Source organism: Oncorhynchus tshawytscha, linkage group LG09 (genome assembly GCF_018296145.1).
Source record: "Oncorhynchus tshawytscha isolate Ot180627B linkage group LG09, Otsh_v2.0, whole genome shotgun sequence".
Classification (NCBI taxonomy): Eukaryota; Metazoa; Chordata; class Actinopteri; order Salmoniformes; family Salmonidae; genus Oncorhynchus; species Oncorhynchus tshawytscha.
This window is the reverse complement of record NC_056437.1, coordinates 12,107,950-12,131,134: the sequence shown is the minus strand read 5'-3', so window position 1 is coordinate 12,131,134 and position 23,185 is coordinate 12,107,950. Positions and strand designations below refer to the sequence as shown.

Below are 23,185 nucleotides of genomic sequence, written 5' to 3'. Positions count from 1 at the left end.
CCAAAAGCTCTTGCCTCGCTCTCCCCCCTCCTCTCCTTCCCAGGCCTAGTGTTCCTGTTCCCCTCCCCCACTGCTGTCTGTTTGTCTCGGATTTCCCCAGGAAAGGGCAACGCGGTGATCACGGTGTACAAAATCCAGCCTTCCTGACGGACAGCCTGGGAAAGCAGACCAAAGGGCTTCTCTCTCTCTTTCTTTCTCTCCCTACCCACACTTCATGCCTACACAGCAGAGACACTTTCCAGACTCACCAAAGCAAAGCACAACACAATGCATGGCAGAAGAACACAGCACACTTCATAGAAATCGTATACATCTTTCTCCCTCTCCGTTGCTATTCTCTCTACTTTAGCAGTTATCCCCCAACCTAAATCCACAGAGAGAAAAAAAGAGGGGGGGCTCAGGAATGTGGAACATGTCGCTTCTCAATTGTCTGGGTGAGCTGCTGAGTGACAGGTAAGCAGGGACTCAGAGCTGTATATGGAGGAGCACTCCACTTGGGAGAGAGTTTGGTGTGTGTGGTTCAACTTGTATACCTTTACACCTGCCGGGACTATCCTTCCTGTCATTCCGACAGAGGCAAAACCATACCAGAACATGTGTGTTTGTGTATTTAAGCTTGGTGTCTGGACTGATGCGTGTGTGTAGGCCCCAGACAAGTGTTTGTTTGGCTTAACTACTGACCCAATTGTTGCGTCGCCTGGCTCATTCCTCTACAGTGGGTTGTGCTGCGTCGTAAGTCTGAGGGGTCTCACGTTCCTAGGGGGGAGGAGGGGAGACAATGTGAGGGAGGGGGAGACAGTATTGGGGGGAGATACATACTGGTAGTTGAGTTCAGCAACAGCCGGGAATGCCTGTTCTGGTATACAAACAAACATCAGGGTGAATGGGGACACACCCTGACTGGCATTGCAGGCCTGATTAGCAGCACCTGATTGGTGGGAATTCACAATATAATGCGTAGACACTTCCTGACTGGGAACATTTAATTAGTTATTGACTAAAGTTCATTTATGCATCCCAAACTCAAACATAATTTCATCCACATTAGAAATTTAGAGTTCTTTTCTTTCAGTTTCTGATCAAATAATTTTCACATTTATTTTTGTTATATTCATTTAAATGACATAGTTGCTACTAGAGGTCGACCGATTATGATTTTTCAACGCCGATACCGATTATTGGGGGACCAAAAAAGTCGATACCGATTAATCAGCCAATTTTTTTATTTGTTTTATTTGTAATGATGACAATTACAACAATACTGAATTAACACTTATTTTAACTTAATATAAAACATCAATAAAATCACTTTAGCCTCAAATAAATAATGAAACATGTTCAATTTGGTTTAAATAATGCAAAAACAAAGTGTTGGAGAAGAAAGTAATATGTGCCATGTAAAATATGTGCCATGTAAAAAAGCTAACGTTTGAGTTCCTTGCTCAGAACATGAGAACATATGAAAGTTGGTGGTTCCTTTTAACATGAGACTTCAATATTCCAAGGTAAGAGGTTTTAGGTTGTAGTTAATAAGTATTTATAGGACTATTTCTCTCTATACCATTTGTATTTCATATACCTTTGAATATTGGATGTTCTTATAGGCACTATAGTACTGCCAGTGTAACAGTATAGCTTCCGTCCCCCTCCTCGCCCCTATCTGGGCTCGAACCAGGAACACATCGACAACAGCCACACTCGAAGCATCATTACCCATCGCTCCACAAAAGCCGCAGCCCTTGCAGCGAAAGGGGAATAACTACTCCAAATCTAAAAGCGAGTGACGTTTGAAACAGCATTAGCGCACACCCAGCTAACTAGCTAGACATTTCACATTGGTTACACCAGCCATTAGGCTGATAGGCTTGAAGTCATAAACAGCGCTGTGCTTGCGAAGAGCTGCTGGCAAAACGCACAAAAGTGCTAATTGAATGAATGATTATGGGCCTGCTGCTGCTCAGTCAGACTGCTCTATCAAATCAGACTTAATTATAACATAATAACACACAGAAATACGAGCCTTAGGTCATTAATATGATCGAATCTGGAAACTATCATTTCGAAAACAAAACGTTTATTATTTCAGTGAAATACGGAACCATTCGGTATTTTATCTAACGAGTGGCATCCCTAAGTCTAAATATTCTTGTTACATTGCACAACCTTCAATGTATATCATAATTACGTAAAATTCTGGCAAATTAGTTCGCAATGAGCCAGGCAGCCCAAACTGTTGCATATACCCTGACTCTGCGCGCAATGAATGCAAGAGAAATGACACAATTTCACCTGGTTAATATTGCCTGCTAAACTGGATTAGTAGTTATAACTAGTGATTATGATTGATTGTTTTTTATACGATAAGTTTAATGCTAGCCAGCAATTTACCATGGCTTCTACTGCATTCGCGTAACAGGCAGGCTACTCGTGGAGTGCAATGGTTAGAGCGTTGGACTAGTTAACTGTGCGGTTGCAAGATTGAATCCCTGAGCTGACAAGGTGAAAATCTGTCGTTCTGCCCCTGAACAAGGCAGTTAACCCACAGTTCCTAGGCAGTCATTGAAAAGAAGAATGTGTTCTTAACTGACTTGCCTAGTTAAATAAAAAGTATAAAAAAAACATTTAAAAAATCATCATAATAATAATCGGAAATCGGCGCCCAAAAACACCAATTTCCGATTGTTATGAAAACTTTAAATCGGCCCTAATTAATCGGCCATTCCGATTAATCAGTCGACCTCTAGTTGCTACCCTATTACCAGAACTTCTCACAAGCTGTATTCATATTAGTGATTGGGGGAAAAATAGTTACATATCGCCAAATATTTTTTTGCGCTAGATGGCCTTAGCTGCACCAAAACTCCAGTATGTTTCCTTCATAGCTTGTTCTCCATCTTTTTAAATAGGGAGACAATCTGTTTTCAGCACTTATTTCCATGACTGATCAACACTTACGGTGAGCAATATGTTTGGAGCATCAAACCGCAATAAAATCACAGTATCGAATTGTAATACCTATACAATTGCAAAACATATTCTATCGTGATTACCTGGCAATTCCCAGCCTTAATTCAAATGGAACTGTATAAAAAAAGGGTCTATAAAATACTGACAGGCTCTTAAAAACTAGGGCTTGGAATTAACAGGGACCTCACGATACAATATTATCACAATACTTAGGTTACCGATATGATATGTATTGCGATTCTATACTGCGATTCCATGTTCAAACATATTGCTCACCATATGGCTGCTGCAGAGGGACAAGAGAGAGCCATGACAAAATGAGTTTGATCAGTCATGGAAATAAAAGTGATGAAAACAAATTGGCTCCCTATTTTAAAAAAAGATGGAGGACAAGCTATTAAGAAAAAAAATACTGAGTTTTGGTGCATGTACAGCTGACTAGCACAAAAATAATATTGTGATTTTGTTTCAAATAATATCCCGGTGGGTGACTATCGATTTCTTTCTCTATCACTATAAAAAAAATAATAACTTGAATTAACTTGAAAAAACCCTTATCTTACATCAGGGGTATTCAATCGGGGGTCCAAGATACTACAAGGGGTCCATACATTTTGTCATGAATGTTGTCATGAATATCTCTAGCAACAACAGAATAAACTAACTTTATGTCTCAACTCCTAATTTTGAGCAAATTACACCCACTGGAGTCAAATACACTCACTGGAGTATCTGACATAGGCTTTGAAAAAGCACCCACGAACAGGCTACCAGTCAACAGGCTACCAGTCAACAGGCTACCAGTCAACAGGCTACCAGTCAATAGGCTACCAGTCAATAGGCTACCAGTCAACAGGCTACCAGTCAACAGGCTACCAGTCAACAGGCTACCAGTCAGGCTACCAGTCAACAGGCTACTAGTCAATAGGCTACCAGTCAACAGGCTACCAGTCAACAGGCTACCAGTCAACAGGCTACCAGTCAATAGGCTACCAGTCAACAGGCTACCAGTCAACAGGCTACCAGTCAACAGGCTACCAGTCAACAGGCTACCAGTCAACAGGCTACCAGTCAATAGACTACCAGTCAACAGGCTACCAGTCAACCAGTCAATAGGCTACCAGTCAACAGGCTACCAGTCAACAGGCTACCAGTGCGGCAAGTGGTGCTGGCTGCTGGTAAGCTTTCTTGACTTAATACATTTTTGCCAACACATGGCTAACCTTTGTTTACCAGCTAAACAGTTACTATTAGCTAGAAAGGTAACTCCTATGTTAGAGTGTACATTTCCTTTTCCAATTATAATGTGGGAGGTCAATTTCAAATAAAAAAACTATACCAAATCTATTAATTTTCAAATGCTGATTACTTCTCCTTGTTATTATCATTCACCTGATGATAAGACAAGACATTTGGAGCAACATTTTTTTTGCTAACGTGTGATGAGGGTCCCTGGGACGCCATTTTGCCTGACATGGGGTCCATGGGCAGCAGAAGGTTGAAGACCCATATCCTACATATTTCAGAATTTCACTTTAACAAGTTATGAACCAGAGCTGAAGCGTCCCTGCGCGCGCACACCCTGTGGGAACAGCAGACCACGAAAGGGCATTGGTGCCAGCTGGCTGTGAGACATGCTTTTGAGGCTGAGGATGTTATTTTAGGTCTGACGTCTGGACTGTTTCTCTCCTCGTGGTATGTTATTGGCTCTCACAACTGACTCGTACAGCAGCAGCGGACTCTGATGCAGGGCGCTCTACTGTACTCTCCTGCCACCTATTGGCCACTATCGAACAGTACAGCATGATGGGAAGCCCTCTGTTAGACGGCTCATACTAGATGAGGAAATATACACAACATGTACCCATAGAGAATCTTCTCTGTTGTAACATCCTGTTATGTTCACTAATTTGACAACTAGCCCAGAGTGGTGCGAGATGTGACATATTATGCATGGTGGGTTGTTACTAGTAGCTAGCTAACCCATGTCCAACTAGCTAGCTGGCCCACCCAGCTGGCCACAAATTAGCAAGGCAGCTTGCTAGCATTTTAAAGCATTTATCTCACGTGTGAACGTTACCTACCTATCAACTCTATGTCAATGTGATGTGACATGGGTTGAATGTTAACCGAATTAACCACAATACATGCTATCTTACAATGTTTTGAAGGTGAAAAAATAGACTTACGTTATAACTTGCCTCTAGCTAGCTAGCACTAGCAAGGAAATGAAATTGAAATGATAGAGGTTTTGCCCGGAAGGATTCAGAACGGACACCACCAACTTCTCGTTCTCGTCTATGTCTCGCGAGGTTTAGAAAATAACCGAATAGAATATAATGTAATATTTTTATTTATTTAACCTTCATTTAACCAGGTAGGCAAGTTCAGAACAAGTTCTCATTTACAATTGCGACCTGGCCAAGATAAAGCAAAGTAGTTCGACACATACAACAACACAGAGTTACACATGGAGTAAAACAAACATACAGTCAATAATACAATAGAAAAATAAGTCTATATACAATGTGAGCAAATGAGGTGAGATAAGGGAGGTAAAGGCAAAAAAAAGGCCATGGTGGCGAAGTAAATACAATATAGCAAGTAAAACACTGGAATTGTAGATTTGCAGTGGAAGAATGTGCAAAGTAGAAATAGAAATAATGGGGTGCAAAGGAGTAATCTGTGAGCTGCTCTGACAGCTGGTGCTTAAAGCTAGTGAGGGAGATAAGTGTTTCCAGTTTCAGAGATTTTTGTAGTTCGTTCCAGTCATTGGCAGGAGAGAACTGGAAGGAGAGGCGGCCAAATGAAGAACTGGTTTTGGAGGTGACCAGAGAGATATACCTGCTGGAGCGCGTGCTACCGGTGGGTGCTGCTATGGTGACCAGCGAGCTGAGATAAGGGGGGACTTTACCTAGCGGGGTCTTGTAGATGACCTGGAGCCAGTCGGTTTGGCGACGAGTGTGAAGCGAGGGCCAGCCAACGAGAGCGTACAGGTTGCAGTGGTGGGTAGTGTATGGGGCTTTGGTGACAAAACGGATGGCACTGTGATAGTATAGTGATGGAAATGGCTACCTGGTAGTTTTTATCACGATATAATTTTATACTTACATAGATATTTGAAAACAGGTAAACGTTTCCTCCCGTTAATAAAATAATCTCACGGCGATTTCATTTATTTTTAAGTACAGAAATGCTCGGCTATTTCTGTCCTGAAACGTGCTCTACATTAAAACACGTATAGTAAAATTGGTCATCAATATAAATAATAAATAAAATGCCAAAACATATTTGCCACGTGATCAAAGTTCCTCACCACGTGGTACTTGAATAAAAGCATGGAGGCTGCTGTGTATTTGTGCTTTGATCCAAATATCACTTTTGCTAGCGCTTTGACTTTCTTTGGAAGAACTTAGGCGATATCGATATTTTCCCAATTGATAGATTCAGCCTCGGTGTTTTGGGCGGGTCGAGACGGAGCAGCAGCGATGGAGTGGTTCGGGACTGGAAACTCCCCTATGTTTCCCGAAGAAGAAGAGGGTTATAGTGCCTCTGCCTCTTCTGTGCCAAGTAGCTTTCACAGCTCATCACTGCAGGTATTGTGAGGCTAAATGCCAATGCACATTTACCAATTCATTCTTTACTTTATTGTAAGCCAGCTTGGTAGCTACGTCAGTCATGGAGGAAATAAAGGCAAGCCAACCCACCACCTCCCCTGTTATTAGCTAGTTATTTAGCCTGCCGCTAGCTATTCGATATGTTAAATCAGTGATAATAATAATTACAGTCAGTATGTAATTAGTTAGCTAGCTAACAAGTCAAGTACATTACATAATGTCAACAATGGAAACGAGTCTGAGCAATTGAGTCCGACTCCTTCATTTGTAACTTTCTACTTAACGAACGACGTTTAATGACTGAACATACACTAACGTTACAGTAGCTAGTTATTTAGCTAGTAGCCAGCCAATTAAACTCAATACGATTTAGCTAGCTTGTCAGGTTATTTTCATGACATTGTCTCATTGCCAGGTTTGACATCAGCGAGTCTAAGCCAGTCGTCCTTAACCCAGACAAGTGAGTGTCACTGACTAATTTACAGTGGTCTACAGGTATTACACAGCAAATTGGTGAATATGGCACTAGCTAGCTACACCAAATTTGTTTCTCTACACCAAATGTGTTTCTCTACACCAAATTTGTTTCTCAGTAATACTTGCTGTAATTCTGCTTTAGCCAGTCAAGCAGTAACAGCTAGCTACTTACATAGCTTTCCCAGCTACTGTGGATAACATAAGCATCCATATCTAGTGTGTGCTGTCATCTCTATTCCCTGATAGTTATATCCATTAATGCGGTATTGAGTTGACAGCTGAAGCTTGTGGGTGGTGTTCATTTTATTATTAGCTCACAACCTCTGGTTTTACATGTCCATGTATAACTATTGCACACAGTTCGGCCATAACAGAGTTACAGCAATGCATCGTCATCAGGAGGAGGAGAATGAGAGGGCTTTAGGAATACTGGCCATGATTATTGTAGATGTAATATTCTGCTGCAGAATGTAATGTCAACAATATTTTCAGATGTCAATCTTAAGTTACTGTCTTCTCTGTGACCATGGTGGTGTAGAGAACCGGGTCTCTGTGCCAGAGACGGCAGCAGAATAAAATATAAAGATACGTTGATATCAGTTGTTTATAACCTCTTCTCCCCTCTGCTCTGTGACCCCTTGGTGCTGCTGCCGCCAAAACCAGCTACAGTGGGTGAGGGTCTCCTTACAAAGATATTAGGATACCAGTTCATAATAAGCTAATTATCTTCTTCCAGGAGGTTGCCAGTGCAGAGTCCATGGTGTCCCTGTGCCAGAGGCAGCAGCAGTGTGTGAAGGCCTCTGTTTCCAGCTGGCAGTTAGTGGAGGCTCAGGACCAGATGTGTGGGATGGAGCTGCACGGCTCCGAGAGCGTCGAACAGGAGCGCGCCCGCGCTGTCGCCGGCCAATCGGAGCTCTCGCAGACTGAACATGAGTGGCGCCGGAAGGAGAGCATGCTGGGAGGCAGCAGGAGCCCTGTGCTCAGCGCTGACAGCAGCCGGGACATGTTCGACAAGGTAACTAAGGTCGTGTCTACACTTGACACTTACATTTGACTTCTGCTATCAGAATTGAAGATCGCATTGAAAGACCGCTCTAGACACCAAGTCGCTTTGTGGTCTGAAAGTGTTCAGATCTGGCTGACCACTTCAAGAGGTGGTTAGGAATGCATTGTGTGTGGGGGGGTTCTCCTCAGTCTGGACACAATCAGGCTACCAAAAGCACATACAGTGGGCGACGTCATCAGCACTCCTTCCGCCAGCGTTTGTACAATGTACACTAACATTTGAATATAGCCAGGGAAAAAGGAATCCGGACACGGTAGATGCAGGAGGGGTTTGGAATTCATGATCAGAATACTAAAGCTGCATGAACTGTCAAGTCTAGACACAGCCTTAGAAAATGTAACGTTATGCCTATAACTACTGTTCCCCGAAGGAGGGAAAACAAGGTACAGCATACTATGGGGAGTTGCACACTTGCGTGTTCTGTTGCAGGATCGACAATTCACGCCTGACAAGACCAATGAAATCCACGCCTCGGTGGAAGCCCCGCCTACCACAGGTGATAGGTGTGAGGCTTTGTTTCATTCTTTCAATTTAAAACCTCTCTTCAGAGCCCCGGAAGGGAGGGCACAGGGCCATATAGGTGTCAGTAGTTATAGTAGTTATAGTCATAACATTACGCTCCCTTTGTCAGTCAACTTCGGTACAACATACTATGGGGAAATGAACAGTGAGCTCCAGAGGTATTCTGACAGTGACAATTTGGCTGTTTGGGCTCTGTACTCCAGTGCTTTGGATGTTAAATGATACAATGACTATAAGGTTCAAGTGCAGACTTTAAGATTTAATTTGAGAGTATTTTCATCCATATCGGGTGAACGGTTTAGAAATTACAGCACTTTTTGTACATAGTCCCCCCCCCATTTTAGGGGACCAAAAGTGTTGGGGCAAATTCACTTGTGTATTAAATAAGGCTGCGCAATATGGCCAAAATATATCACTTTTTTTACAGTATTTTATGTTTTTGAATAATACAGGTAAAATCAGTTGCTTTATGAGAAGTGTGTGTGACCCTAGGATAGCAACGCTTACAGTAGCTAGCGAAAGTATTCACCCCCCCCTCCCCCTTGGCATTTTCCTATTTTGTTGCCTTACAACCTGGAATTAAAATGGATTGTGGGGGGGTTTGTATCATTTGATTTACACAACATGCCTACCACTTTGAAGAGCCAAAATATTTTTTATTGTGAAACAAACAAGAAATAAGACCAATAAACACAACTTGAGCATGCATAATTATTCACTCCCCCCAAAGTCAATACTTTGAAGAGCTACCTTTTTGCAGCAATTACAGCTGCAAGTCTCTTGGGGTGTGTCTCTATAAGCTTGGCACATCAAGCAACTGGGATTTTTGCCCATTCTTCAAGGCAAAACTGCTCCAGCTCCATCAAGTTGGATGGGTTCCGCTGGTGTACAGCAATCTTTAAGTCATATCACAGATTCTCAATTGGATTGAGGTCTGGGCTTTGAGTAGGCCAATCCAAGACATTTAAATGTTTCCCCTTAAACCACTCGAGTGTTGCTTTAGCAGTATGCTTAGGTTCATTGTTGGTTAAATAAAGGTGAAATAAAAATTGTCCTGCTGGAAGGTGAACCTCTGTCCCAGTTTAAAATCTCTGGAAGACTAAAACATGTTTCCTTCAAGAATTACCCTGTATTTAGTGACATCCATCATTCCTTCAATTCTGACCAGTTTCCCAATTTTATTTGTCACATACACATGGTTAGCAGATGTTAATGCGAGTGTAGCGAAATGCTTGTGCTTCTAGTTCCGACAATAACAGTAATAACCAACGAGTAACCTAACAATTCCACAACAACTTCCTTATACACACAGTGTAAAGTAATGAAAGAATATGTACATAAAAATATATGAATGAGTGATGGTACTGCATAGGCAAGATGCAGTAGATGGTGTCGAGTACAGTATATACATATGAGATGAGTAATGTAGGCTGTAAACGTTATATGAAGTGGCATTGTTTAAAGTGGCTAGTGTTATGTTTTTTACATCAATTTTTACATTATTAAAGTGGCTGGAGTTGAGTCAGTGTGTTGGCAGCAGCCACTCAATGTTAGTGGTGGCTGTTTAACAGTCTGATGGCCTTGAGATAGAAGCTGTTTTTCAGTCTCTCGGTCCCTGCTTTGATGAACCTGTACTGACTTTGCCTTCTGGATGATAGCGGGGTGAACAGGCATTGGCTCGGGTGGTTGATGTCCTTGATGATTTTTGGCCTTCCTGTGACATCGGGTGGTGTAGGTGTCCTGGAGGGCAGGTATTTTGCCCCCGGTGATGCGTTGGGCAGACCTCACTACCCTCTGGAGAGCCTTACGGTTGTGGGCAGAGCAGTTGCCGTACCAGATGGTGATACAGCCCGACAAAATGCTCTCGATTGTGCATCTGTAAAATGTGTGTGCTTTTGGTGACAAACCAAATTTCTTCAACCTCTTGAGGTTGAAGAGGCGCTGCTGCACCTTCATCACGCTGTCTGTGTGGGTGGACCATTTTCAGTTTGTCTGTGATGTGTATGCCGAGGAACTTAAAACTTACTACCTTCTCCACTTCTGTCCCGTCGATGTGGATAGGGGGGTGCTCCCTCTGCTGTTTCCTGAAGTCCACGATCATCTCCTTTTTTTTGTTGACGTTGCGTGTGAGGTTATTTTCCTGACACCACGCTCCGAGGGCCCTCACCTCCTTCCTGTAGGCTGTCTCGTTGTTGGTAATCAAGCCTGCCACTAGTGTCATCTGCAAACTTGATGATTGAGTTGGAGGCGTGCGTGGCCAAGCAGTCGTGAGTGATCAGGGAGTACAGGAGAGGGCTCAGAACGCACCCTTGTGGGGCCCCAGTGTTGAGGATCAGCGGGATGGAGATGTTGTTACCTACCCTCACCACCTGGGGTCGGCCCGTCAGGAAGTCCAGTACCCAGTTGCACAGGGTGGGGTCAAGACCCAGGGTCTCGAGCTTGATGCTGAGTTTGGAGGGTACTATGGTGTTAAATGCTGAGCTGTAGTTGATGAACAGCATTCTTAAATAGGTTTTCCTCTTGTCCAGATGGGTTAGGGCAATGTGGTTGCGATTGTGTCGTCTGTGGACCTGTTAGGGCGGTAAGCTAATTGGAGTGGATCTAGGGTGTCAGGTAGGGTGGAGGTGATATGGTCCTTGACTAGTCTCTCAAAGCAATTGACAACTGATGTGAGTGCTACGGGGCGGTAGTCGTTTAGCTCAGTTACCTTAGCTTTCTTGGGAACAGGAACAATGGCGGCCCTCTTGAAGCATGTGGGAACAGCAGGCTGGGATAAGGATTGATTGAATATGTCCGTAAACACACCAGCCAGCTGGTCTGCGCATGCTCTGAGGACACGGCTGGGGATGCCATCTGGGCCTGCAGCCTTGCGAGGGTTAACACGTTAAAATGTTTTGCCCACATCGGCTGCAGTGAAGGAGAGTCCTCAGGTTTTGGTCTAACACAAAGGGACAGTTTAGTTGGTGCAACGTAACATGCTGATCAGACCGGACACGTCGCGTGCGCCAGCGTTGCTAAATAAATTTAGAAATCAATGTTATTCAATTATTGCACCCCCACTGCTCGCGCATGCCAACGAGCGTCTGCTATGCCAAGGGCTAAAATCGGTTCTATTTCTGACGCAGATCGTGCTGCAAGTCCTGCCTCTCCCATCTCCTCATTGGTTTATAGAAGCAGGTACTCACGTGCCATCTCCTCATTGGTTTCCATACATGTTTAATGCTTTTCGACCTGTCCCCAAATGAATGTCATTGGTTCAGAGTTTGTTTTGATATTTTAACCTGCCTGTCGGGATCGCGTTTGGTGTAGGGGGACAAAATACATTTATGCACGATGGCGCACGTGCGCAGCTGGTTTGGGTTCCGTGTAAGACGTTTTGTTTTAGTAGCTTGAATCATTCCTGTTCACACCAAGGTGAAGAATGGCATAAGTGAAGGAAGGAATCCGATTCTCATGCTTATCAACTGTGGAAGGCGGAGCTTCCAGCGAGGCATGGATTTCATTGTCAGGTGTGATTTGTAGATCCTTCAACTCCCTCCCCATAGTATGTTTTACTGACGTTGCAAGAGTGCAACCCCCCCCATGATGTTTTACTGAAAGTGCAACCCCCCTGAAAAGGGAACCTACAGACACGTTGGGGGAATCTCAATTACATTTCCTTTATTCCTTGCGTTATTCGCCGCCTCCTCAAACTCCATTGGATGAGAAAGTCCATGATCCCTCCCCTCAGAACTTCTGATCAAATGGGTTTTAAGAAGGTTGAAGAGAAAAGATGTGAGGAATCATGGACATGCAATTATTTTCCCATTGGGGGAAAAAAAAAAAAAGGGTAAACCAAGTTAGATTTCTCTAAGCTACCTACCTGATCAGTACACTTCTGATCTTTCTCCAGACGGTAAGCGGGCCAATCTAAATTGTATCTCCTTGACGCCTTTTGTATGCCCTTCTCACTTCATCAAAACACATTGAATGAGAAGGTCAGAGGAGAAAGCGAGGAATGAATCAAGTATGTGTAGCTGCAGCCCAATATGCCAACCCGAGTGTGGGTGTGTCGAAAGGAGTGGGTGTGTGTATAGCGACTCGGCTAATTGGGCAGATTTGTTGCCACTCAAGACCGTTTTTTGCGTGGCTAGTTGTGCTGCACTAGGAGTCGATAAGACAGCGACCTGTGCACCGGTGTTGTATCGACATGCCTGCCGACTTGAAATGCTTCCTACTTGGTATCACTGTAGTGTCGCCGGCGGTAACTAACGTGGCCGTTCATTTTCTCACACTATTTTATTTCAAGTACTAAAGTAGCCTACACAAGAAATAACTAATATTGATAGCTATCTAGATGTCATCTTGAGACGTAGACTACATACATATTACTCAATGGGTAGGGCATGAATGGTGACACAGTGCCCTTCACTGCCGCTTGACAAGCACTATTGTCTGGCAACTGCGTGCGAAGTAACTACGTGGTAGCCAATATGAGGGTGACCGTCACAGTAAGCACACGCATACAACTCATGAAGAAACGGTACACCACCATCAATACTTTTAGTCAGTTTTACACATTTTCAGTTATTAAACTAACAATGAAATACAACTGACTTTTTCTTAAAAACAAAGTCCAAACTATCAGTGCTTTTTGACCCACTCCTTTTCACACACCCTTTTCTTTCGACACACCCGTTCGTCCATACTCCGGTCGCTATATTGGAATGCTGCTACCCTCTTCTCAGTGGACTGTGCTTCTCTTTCCTTCTCCTATAGAGTATTATTAATAGTAAAAACGTTGAATTGGAGGTTCACGACAAGAGCAAAACCTTTGTTCAGAAGTATGAAAAAGAATTGAGACATTTTGGTGAGTGAAATGTTTAATTTACAGTTTATCATGGTGATGCAGCAGGTGTTGGTCCGTTGTCTCTATTGTGATTGGTCCGATGTGTCTCCATTGTGATTGGTCAGGCATGTTGCGGAGGTGGGATGACAGCCAACGCTTCCTGTCTGACCTGCATCACCTCATCTGTGAGGAGACGGCCAACTACCTGATCCTCTGGTGCTTTAGACTTCAGGCCGAAGAGGTCAGAAAAACATCACACTGTCCTGTGAATTTATTTGCTGCTAGTATTTGATACAATAGATTTTTAGATTTCTAAACGCCAATATCAGCCGGCCGTATGTTTCCTGTTCAGGGTTGATGTGTAAACTATTGTTTACTGACCGACAGATCTAACTATTGTTAAAAGGCCAGACTGATCCTTCAGCATCTTTTCTAACAAATGACATTTCTGAATGAGTTAATTTTATACTTACGACTATGGGTCACTTATGTTAGAGGTTCTATCCTGTTCCCTTTCTCCTGACAGATATTTGCTCAGGTTTACAAACATTGACGTTATAGTATAGCCTACAGACTTGATTTGTGTTATACGGATGAATTCACATTTTTTCCACTTTGATCTATTCAACCACAGAAAGAGGCATTGATGGAGCAGGTCGCTCACCAGGCTGTTGCTATGCAGTTTATCCTGGAGATGGCCAGCACCTCCCAGCAGGATCCCAGAGGCTGCTTCCGTCACTTCTTCCACAAAGCCAAAGTAAGCATCTAGCTATTCTGGTCTGTCTGCTGGTCTGTCTGCTGTCACGGTTAAGTCATTATACCACATCAGGCACCCTAATAATGGGTTGAAATGATTCCCTATATAATAGTGCACTACTTTTGACAAGGGGGTCACGTAGGGCTTTGGTCAAACATAATGCACTATAAAGTGAGTAGGGTGCTATTTGAGGCATCCTAAGACTAGCAAAGGCTCTATCTAACCATCCCCGTCTGTCTGCTGAGTCACTGTCAAGTCATTATACTGCAAAGTAATATAAGGCAAATTGTTCACCCACCTTATAACCAGTGGTTATTGATAAGCTAGGTTGAGGATTGATCAAATGTTTTAATGTGTGATTTAATGATCAAACTTGTCAATGTTTTGACTGATTTTATGTTATTATTTAATGTTACGTAACTAACTGTCATTCACTAAAAATAGTTGTACTGTACAGTGATGTAATGTGGTCAAATGACCACTAGAGAGAGACAGGAGTCACAACAGACTCCTACAACATCACAATGATATACAGCTACATGCTTTCATGCCAAAACACTATTGCTTTCATGCCAAAACAGTGTAAGAATTTCTGTATGATTACCAGTGTTTTACATATTGATATGATTTTAAGAGGCTGCATGGATTAATTCCAAAATATTTGTTGCTTTTCTCAGCCGTAATCATGCATCTACAACTGCGTAACACACTCTTAATGTTTAGAGAACACTTTTATTTTTTAATAAGAGGCCTCCCGAGTGGTGCAGCGGTGTAAGGCTCTGCATCGCAGTGCTTGAGGCGTCACTACAGACCCGGGTTCGATCCCAGACTGTGTCACAACAGGCAGGGACTGGGAGTCCCATAGGACGGTGCACAATTGGCCCGGGTTATGAGAGGGTTTGGCTGAGGGTGGACGCTAGCTAACGCTAGCTAGCCAAATTCAAACAATCTCATAATTAAAATTTCTCAAACATGCATGTATTATACACCATTTTAAAGATGAACTTGTTGTTAATCCCACCACAGTGTCCGATTTCAAAAAGGCTTTACGACAAAAGCATACCATGCGATTATGTTAGGTCAGTACCTAGTCACAAAAAAACACAGCCATTTTTCCAGCCAAAGAGAGGAGTCACAAAAAGCAGACATGGAGAGAAAATTAATCACTAACCATCGGATGGCACTCATAGGACTTCATGTTACACAATACATGTATGTTTTGTTCGATAAAGTTCATATTTATATCCAAAAATCTCTGTTTACATTGGCGCGTTATGTTTTGCCTTCAGAACATCCGGTGAAAGTGCAGAAAGCAACGTCAATTTACAGAAATACTCATCATAAATGTTGATGAAAATACAACTGTTATGCATGGAATTAAAGATATACTTCTCCTTAATGCAACCGCTGTGTCAGATTTCAAAAAAGCTTTACGGAAAAAGCACACCATGGAATAATCTGAGTACAGCGCTCAGAGACCAAAACAAGCAATACAGATACCCGCCATGTTATGGAGTCAACAAAAGTCGGAAATAACATTATAAATATTCACTTACCTTTTGATCTTCATCAAAATGCACTCCTAGGAATCCCAGTTTCACAATAAATGTCCAAATACCTAATTTTTGTTCGCATTTAATACAGTAATCCAAATGCACAGGCACTAGGTCCAGACAAAGTCAAAAAAGTTATATTACAGTTCGTAGAAACATGTCAAACGATGTATATAATCAATCTTTAGGATGTTTTTATCATAAATCTTCAATAATGCTTCAACTGGAGAATTCCTTTGTCTTTAGAAATGAAAGGGACCGGAGCTAACTCTCACGGGCGAGCACCTGACTGAGCACATGGCCTTCTGGCAGACCCATGATTCAATCAGCTCTCATTCTCTCCTACTTCACAGTAGAAGCCTGAAACAAGGTTCTAAAGACTGTTGACATCTAGTAGAAGCCTTAGGAAGTGCAATATGACCCCACAGACACTGTATATCGGATAGGCTAAGACTTGAAAACCTACAAACCTCAGATTTCACACATCCTGATTGGATTTGTTGCTCAGATTTTTGCCTGCCATATGAGTTCTGTTATACTCAGACATCATTCAATTTTTTTTTAGAAACTTCAGAGTGTTTTCTGCCTAAATCTAATAATATGCATATCCTAGCATCTGGGCCTGAGTAGCAGGCAGTTTTTACTCTGGGCACTCTTTTCATCCGGATGTGAAAATACTGACCCCTACCCCAACGAAGTTAAGAACCGCAGTTTGGCGGGTCATGTTTCGGAAGACGCATGACTCGACCTTCGCCTCTCCTGAGCCCGTTGGGGAGTTGCAGTGATGAGACAAGATCGCAATTGGATATCACCAAATTGGGGAGAGAAAGGGGGTAAAATACATTTTTTATTTATTTATTATGATTCCAAGTTCCTCTTGTCAACCTGAGGATGATCAAGTAAGTTTTTAATTCCAATGTCATATTTTTCCCTGTGTAAGGCTGGACAAGAGGGGTACTTAAACGTCTTCCATGCTGAGCTAGAAGCCTTTAAGCAGAGAGTAAAAGAGTACACCGTCAAGTTCAAAGGAGAGACCCTCTCCAACGACACACCGCTCCAGAGCAGTACAGCATGCTGTCATCTGGATCCCAAAGAGGTTCTGGAATCTTTACCCCCAGTGAGTATTCTAAATGACATATTTGAATTTTTGACATGCACCTGTATGGTAACAATTTAATATAGTGATTTCAATGTTTTGTTCTGATATATTTATTCCGTTCTGAAACAGGAACTGAAGGCAGGGTTCCAGCTGCAAGACATGCAGATTCTCCAGAATGTTCTCAGCACCATGAATCCACAGGTAATGGCTACAGTTCTGTTTTCTTAGTAGACTGACTACAGAGTCAGACACATAGTGTACATGGGAAATAGATCTGTTTATTCAGCCACACTATTTGTTGATAACTATTAATTACTCCTATGCCAATTGATACCACATGTACAAGGTATAACCTCGGGAAGCTTAAAAAATGTCAGCTATACTGTGAGACGAGGGGCCTTATTTCTTATATAAACATTGATTGAGTTAAAAGATGGAAATATCCAAAGAGCTCAAGTTAATGTTCAAGTTTCAAGCCGTGCTCTCTATTTTTAAAAACGGAAGTAAATCAAGTCAGTGTGTTTCTCAGAGAGGGAGAGAGAGTCACCCCCAACTGGCCCCTGAAACCTGACTCCATGTCGAATCCTAAAAGAGAGAGTGAAACAAGGAAATGAAACATGTCCTCCTCCACAAATAACACTTAGTTAGCAGTTGGGCCCTGGTTGGAACTCTAGATGTGGGCCAATGAATGCAGAAAAGAAACTCCTGTTACATAAGCATTATAATCAGCTTGAGCAGTAGACTGGGTTAATCCCTTTGTGTCCCAAAATGGCACCCTATTCCCTATATATTGTACTACTCTTGCCCAGGACTCATTCAAATGTAGTGCTTTATAAAGGGAATAGAGTGCCGTTTGGTACACATCCCATGTACATCCATTCAGAGCAGCTCAGGCAGGTCAACTTTCCAAACCTCTCCCCCACCATCTCACTAAGCACTGGGCCTATTTTAGAGTCCCAGATCAATTCAGCCTCTTGGATCATAATAAATACAACTATATGGACAGGGAGTGAGGAGCTGATCCTAGATGAAAAGGTCTTAGGAATCCGGTTACCTTTTTAGTCTTGACAGCATCCTAAAACTGAACCTGTTTTAAGACACTGCCCAGACAAACTCTGAGCCACGAGTAAAATCAAGTCATAAAAGTTTATCACAGCTGGTAATCACAACAGTTTGCGGTTCCGCAAAGGAAAGATAGTGATGACCCTCATTTACATTGTTACAAATGATGGAGAATAACCAATTGCGATGAGCCATCGCCAGCTGTGAACTCTATTCAGACGCGCACTGTGAAGGTACATCAAATGTTGCAATGTTAAAGTGTTTGATATAACTGTCGCCTGACAAGATCACTTTGCCTACTGTTAATTATTGCCTAATATGTTGGCATGCATAACCTTTCTTTAACCAATTCTGATGGTTGTTAAAAGTAGAATTGACAATATTACTGTTATATCAACACACTGGTCACACTCGCTGTACAACTCTAAATGGCGTTGGCACAGTAGGCATGAAGTCGTTGTACAACTCTAAATGGCGTTGGCACAGTAGGCATGAAGTCGTTGTACAACTCTAAATGGCGTTGGCACAGTAGGCATGAAGTCGTTGTACAACTCTAAATGGCGTTGGCACAGTAGGCATGAAGTCGTTGTACAACTCTAAATGGCGTTGGCACAGTAGGCATGAAGTCGTTGTACAACTCTAAATGGCGTTGGCACAGTAGGCATGAAGTCGTTGTACAACTCTAAATGGCGTTGGCACAGTAGGCATGAAGTCGTTGTACAACTCTAAATGGCGTTGGCACAGTAGGCATGAAGTCGTTGTACAACTCTAAATGGCGTTGGCACAGTAGGCATGAAGTCGTTGTACAACTCTAAATGGCGTTGGCACAGTAGGCATGAAGTCGTTGTACAACTCTAAATGGCGTTGGCACAGTAGGCATGAAGTCGTTGTACAACTCTAAATGGCGTTGGCACAGTAGGCATGAAGTCGTTGTACAACTCTAAATGGCGTTGGCACAGTAGGCATGAAGTCGTTGTACAACTCTAAATGGCGTTGGCACAGTAGGCATGAAGTCGTTGTACAACTCTAAATGGCGTTGGCACAGTAGGCATGAAGTCGTTGTACAACTCTAAATGGCGTTGGCACAGTAGGCATGAAGTCGTTGTACAACTCTAAATGGCGTTGGCACAGTAGGCATGAAGTCGTTGTACAACTCTAAATGGCGTTGGCACAGTAGGCATGAAGTCGTTGTACAACTCTAAATGGCGTTGGCACAGTAGGCATGAAGTCGTTGTACAACTCTAAATGGCGTTGGCACAGTAGGCATGAAGTCGTTGTACAACTCTAAATGGCGTTGGCACAGTAGGCATGAAGTCGTTGTACAACTCTAAATGGCGTTGGCACAGTAGGCATGAAGTCCAGTGCGTACAACGTTTTGAAAGATCTATCATTTCCATCTAACACAATCAAAGTAAACATAAGCCCTAGATGAGGTCAATTGCCCAAATTATAGGCGTGCCCAATGTAGGCTCTTTCATTTAATTGCAATGTGATGTTGCACTCCAAAGGGATAACTTGAAATAACATGTAGGTAATTAAATAATCTAAGAAAAAATGTTTGATTTATTACCCTAGTGGTTCTAAGTATTTATGCATGTCATATCATTGTCAAAAGCACAAGAGATTATTAATGGATTGATCCTATCAAAATGTTATCAACTCCAAGGCAGTTGCATGTGGCGCAGGAAAACACTGACTCGCTGCAATTTTCTATTATCAAGACACCTGCTGGCAACTCTTACCCCTTTACACTCCAATGGAAGATTCGGTCACTGATAAATGCATACATTGGAACGCAGTGACTGTACAGTAACATGCTATGCATGACGTTAGCACTTTGGCTCTCTGCCTCACAGCACTAGGCTTTTGAATGACAGCCGTTCTGGACTTGAGCACCGCACGCTACATTAAGTTGCCCCCCCATCCCTCCCACTAATTGGGCAACTTTAGCAAATGTTTTTGTTGTCTTAGTGAGGGGAAATGCTGTAAATTTAGAGGACTGTGAATTTTGAAATATGAGACGCTGATGATGATAAATACTGCATTAATGTCAATAGAAGCAAGCCAAATACCCATGATTCCTAATGTGCACTTCACATTTCATATCATAAAACTCCGGTCATATACAGTGTCAACATGTATAATCACGGTTTGATGTACAGTTACAATATGACATGGCGTCATACCCTGGGTTGTTCTGAACAGAATGAGCCCATGTTTCTTTATGTAAGGAGGGTTTTCCGCGGGACACGCACCTAAATGCACTTATAACCCCTTTGTGTGCACTCCAAAGGGATATTTTTCTGTGAATTGCATTGTGAAAGCCTAACACACACATATGTCATATTTTATAACTAAGCTAGTCTCATTGGCAATAGAACAAGGTTTTAAAGGATGCCCATCTGACCCAGATTGTGATTTATAATGGACCGTTTTTAGAGTGCATAAACATCAAGTCATTCTGTGACTGCGGGGATGCAGGGTCGCATTCCAAACACAACTATTACAAGTGTGCTTGCTGTAGTTCCTCAATGGTCCAGCTATGAGAGCTCAAAAAAGTATTTTATAATTGTAGACTCTCCTTTTGAGTCAAAAAACCTCATTTGAAATGACATGTACTGTGCAAACTTTGGAGAAGTGTGTAGCCACTTGGAGACACCAGTTAGACCTCTCACTCAAACCCTTGCACTTTATTTGTTGTATGTTGCGCCCACACCACATTTTCCAGTAATATTCATATATTACTGAATGTATCCAGATTAACTTCAGATTTTGTTATCAACAAATAACAGTACAGTAAAAAAATAAAATACTGTAAAATCAAGTGTAATGTTTTTGGATTCAACTTTGGTCTAATAATTTTCCCGTTATCTCCAAACTGTTCCCTTTTAATTGCTACCATGGTTATGCATATGCTTTTCATATTTCTTCTATAAGAAACCTTTCAATTTAGCCCTATCCATATAGGCCAATTCCTACAAGTGTAAAGGGTTAACTGATTAGGACAGCTCGTGAGGTCTCCTAAATATCTGTCGACAAGGTGAGACTCTTATGACTAAAAATGTTTCATGCATAGCTTTTATTTTTACCCTTAAGAGTAGGTCAAATGTCTCCTTAGAACTTACAACCAATTATCTACTCTGAGGCACTTTGTGGATACGGGCCCAGCACTCCTATTCTGAGAGGGTTGTTGCATACTGGTCCTGATGAATGCTGATGAAATGGGGAATTATCAGTGTTAGTGCCACAGAGCAGGTGGATTATCGTCCCAAACTACACACTTCCCAGGGGAAATGGTGTTTGGAACAGGCAACCTTAGAACTAACCCATAAAGATGCATTAATCATATCGTATACGGGTGTCTGTTTCTTCTTTAGATTACTCAGTTATGGCTTCTTGCATTTTAAGTTATTTTGGTTTTCTCTCGTGAGTTGAAGTTGCTGTTTTGGTTGTACCACCAGGTGGCAGAGTACCATGTGAAGCGTTGTCTGGAGTCTGGCTTGTGGACGAACAAAGAAGGGAGACGGTCCAAGGAGGAAGTTAATCCAGAAACAGACGACCTGCGCATGATGGAGACATAACGACTGTGGTGCACGCTCCCTCCATCTCTCCCATAGGAAAAGGGCTGAGCTCCCCACAGAGACTTATTTTTGTATGCAGCAGAATCTGCGCCTGAATGTGTCTTGCACTTTATATTTGTTCAAAACAATCTATTTAAAGAAGGTGAGTGGTAGGTATTTTGAGGCACTTACCTTACCTTACCTTTTCTCAGATAGCTAGAGTATCTCTACTCATGACATATCTTGATTGTTTTAGCAGAGTGAACCTTGCTTTGTAAGGAAGTCATCTTTACACATGAATTTACAAGAACTACTTCAAACTTTTGAGAATTGTTTTTGTTTATATATTTTGGGGTATTCCTGTGACTCCGTTAATCAACCTTATGGGTGTGAAGAAGGGAGATAACAGTCCATCTACAGTAGGCTTCACAAGTAGGAAGTCTAGCGGTTAAGAGCGTTGGGCCAGTAACAGAGAAATTGGCCGTTCTGCCCTTGACCAAAGCAGTTAACCCCCAACAATAACTACGGGCGCCAACGACATGGACGTTGATTTAAGGCAGCCCCCCCCGCACCGCTCTGATACAGAGGGGTTGGATTAAAAGCGGAAGACCCATTTCGGTTGAATGACTTGTTGGGAAAATGACTAGGTATCCCCCTTTCCTTCCTTTAGTAGGAGGGGTAAAGCCTGAGCATTACAATCAAACTTGCTCTTGTCGTAAATAAAAGTGCACCATGTTTTGGTTGAAGAAACAAGAGGCCTAATCCTGGAGTCCTATTTCTGCAGTCTCTAATGTTCTGTCCAACACCACTGAGCCACTAGTGCATGTGGTTAAAACTGTCATAGACACGTGCAAACGCTCTGGGCCCATATTCACAAAGCGTGAGTAGGAGTGCTAGTCTAAGGGCTGGTCAACACCTCTAATTCATAATGGTTTAAAAGGTCTGGGGCCCCCCTTCTAATTCATAATGGTTTAAAAAGCTAAACTGATCTCAGATCAGCACTCCTATTCTGACACTCTGGATTAGGGCCCTGTGCTCTTTCAGCTCCTGTGTGTCCAGTTTGTCATTAGGACAATATTTAATGCCGATATACTACCATGGTAGTATAATGACGACTTCACTATGCAAAGCAATGAGTTTGCTGTTATTACTTTTGTTACTGCTGGTCACTCATCCTCAACCAACACTCATAAAATGTCTTGCTCTGTCCATCACAGAAGAATAAGCTTCTCAACATATCAATGTATGGCTGCTAAACTCAACTGCTCACATAATTGATTGTGACACTGGAAACCTGTAGAACTTCCTTTGGCTGCCATAACGTGAAAACATCCTGTACTAGTCTGTGCTCTGTTTGAAATAGAACTGCTTTAAAACAACTGTGCAGGGTAAATGGCTATAATACGTTAGGTCTACCTGAACACATTTTAAACGTTCTGCAAAAAACTAATGAAATAAATGAATTGAAATCTGTTTTGTTGCTTTTCACTGTTTGTTTTTTTTGTTTTTCATGATAAAGTTATAATAAAATCTTATCAGCCTGATCAGTCTCTTCCAGATAGTGAGACTCGATAATAACTTATTACAGAACAAGTATATTATTTATGGAGATATATAACAGTCATTTATCTCTGATTATCAAATAGCTAATCTCGGGGTAACCCAGAACTAAAGTCT

The 23,185-nt window shown here is 42.3% G+C and overlaps 2 protein-coding genes across 3 annotated transcripts in view; one reads left to right on the top strand and one right to left on the bottom strand.

The window, feature by feature from the left end:
* Nucleotides 1–5,254, bottom strand: part of LOC112257381 (exonuclease mut-7 homolog) — a 62,209-nt gene extending 56,955 nt beyond the window's left edge. Inside the window, exons 1-2 of the mRNA XM_024430901.2 lie at nt 5,157–5,254; nt 682–756 (exon numbers count right to left, since the gene is read on the bottom strand). Of these exons, the coding sequence (XP_024286669.2) occupies nt 682–706 (25 nt within the window). The 5' untranslated portion in view covers nt 707–756; nt 5,157–5,254. The remainder of the gene's footprint in view (nt 1–681; nt 757–5,156) is intronic.
* Nucleotides 5,255–5,787: 533 nt separating this feature from the next.
* Nucleotides 5,788–22,981, top strand: cdc37l1 (cell division cycle 37-like 1). 2 transcript variants are annotated; one of them, XM_024430898.2, is made up of 9 exons: nt 5,788–5,832; nt 6,412–6,563; nt 7,798–8,076; nt 13,408–13,498; nt 13,603–13,718; nt 14,112–14,234; nt 16,728–16,904; nt 17,016–17,087; nt 21,410–22,981. In XM_024430898.2, the coding sequence occupies exons 2-9, from the start codon at nt 6,456–6,458 to the stop codon at nt 21,527–21,529; spliced, it is 1,086 nt and encodes a 361-aa protein (XP_024286666.1). In that variant the 5' UTR covers nt 5,788–5,832; nt 6,412–6,455; the 3' UTR covers nt 21,530–22,981. The 2 variants fall into 2 exon arrangements, with proteins under 2 accessions (XP_024286666.1, XP_024286667.1); XM_024430899.1 differs by lacking the exon at nt 5,788–5,832 and adding an exon at nt 5,954–5,972.
* The last annotated feature ends 204 nt before the right edge of the window (nt 22,982–23,185 follow it).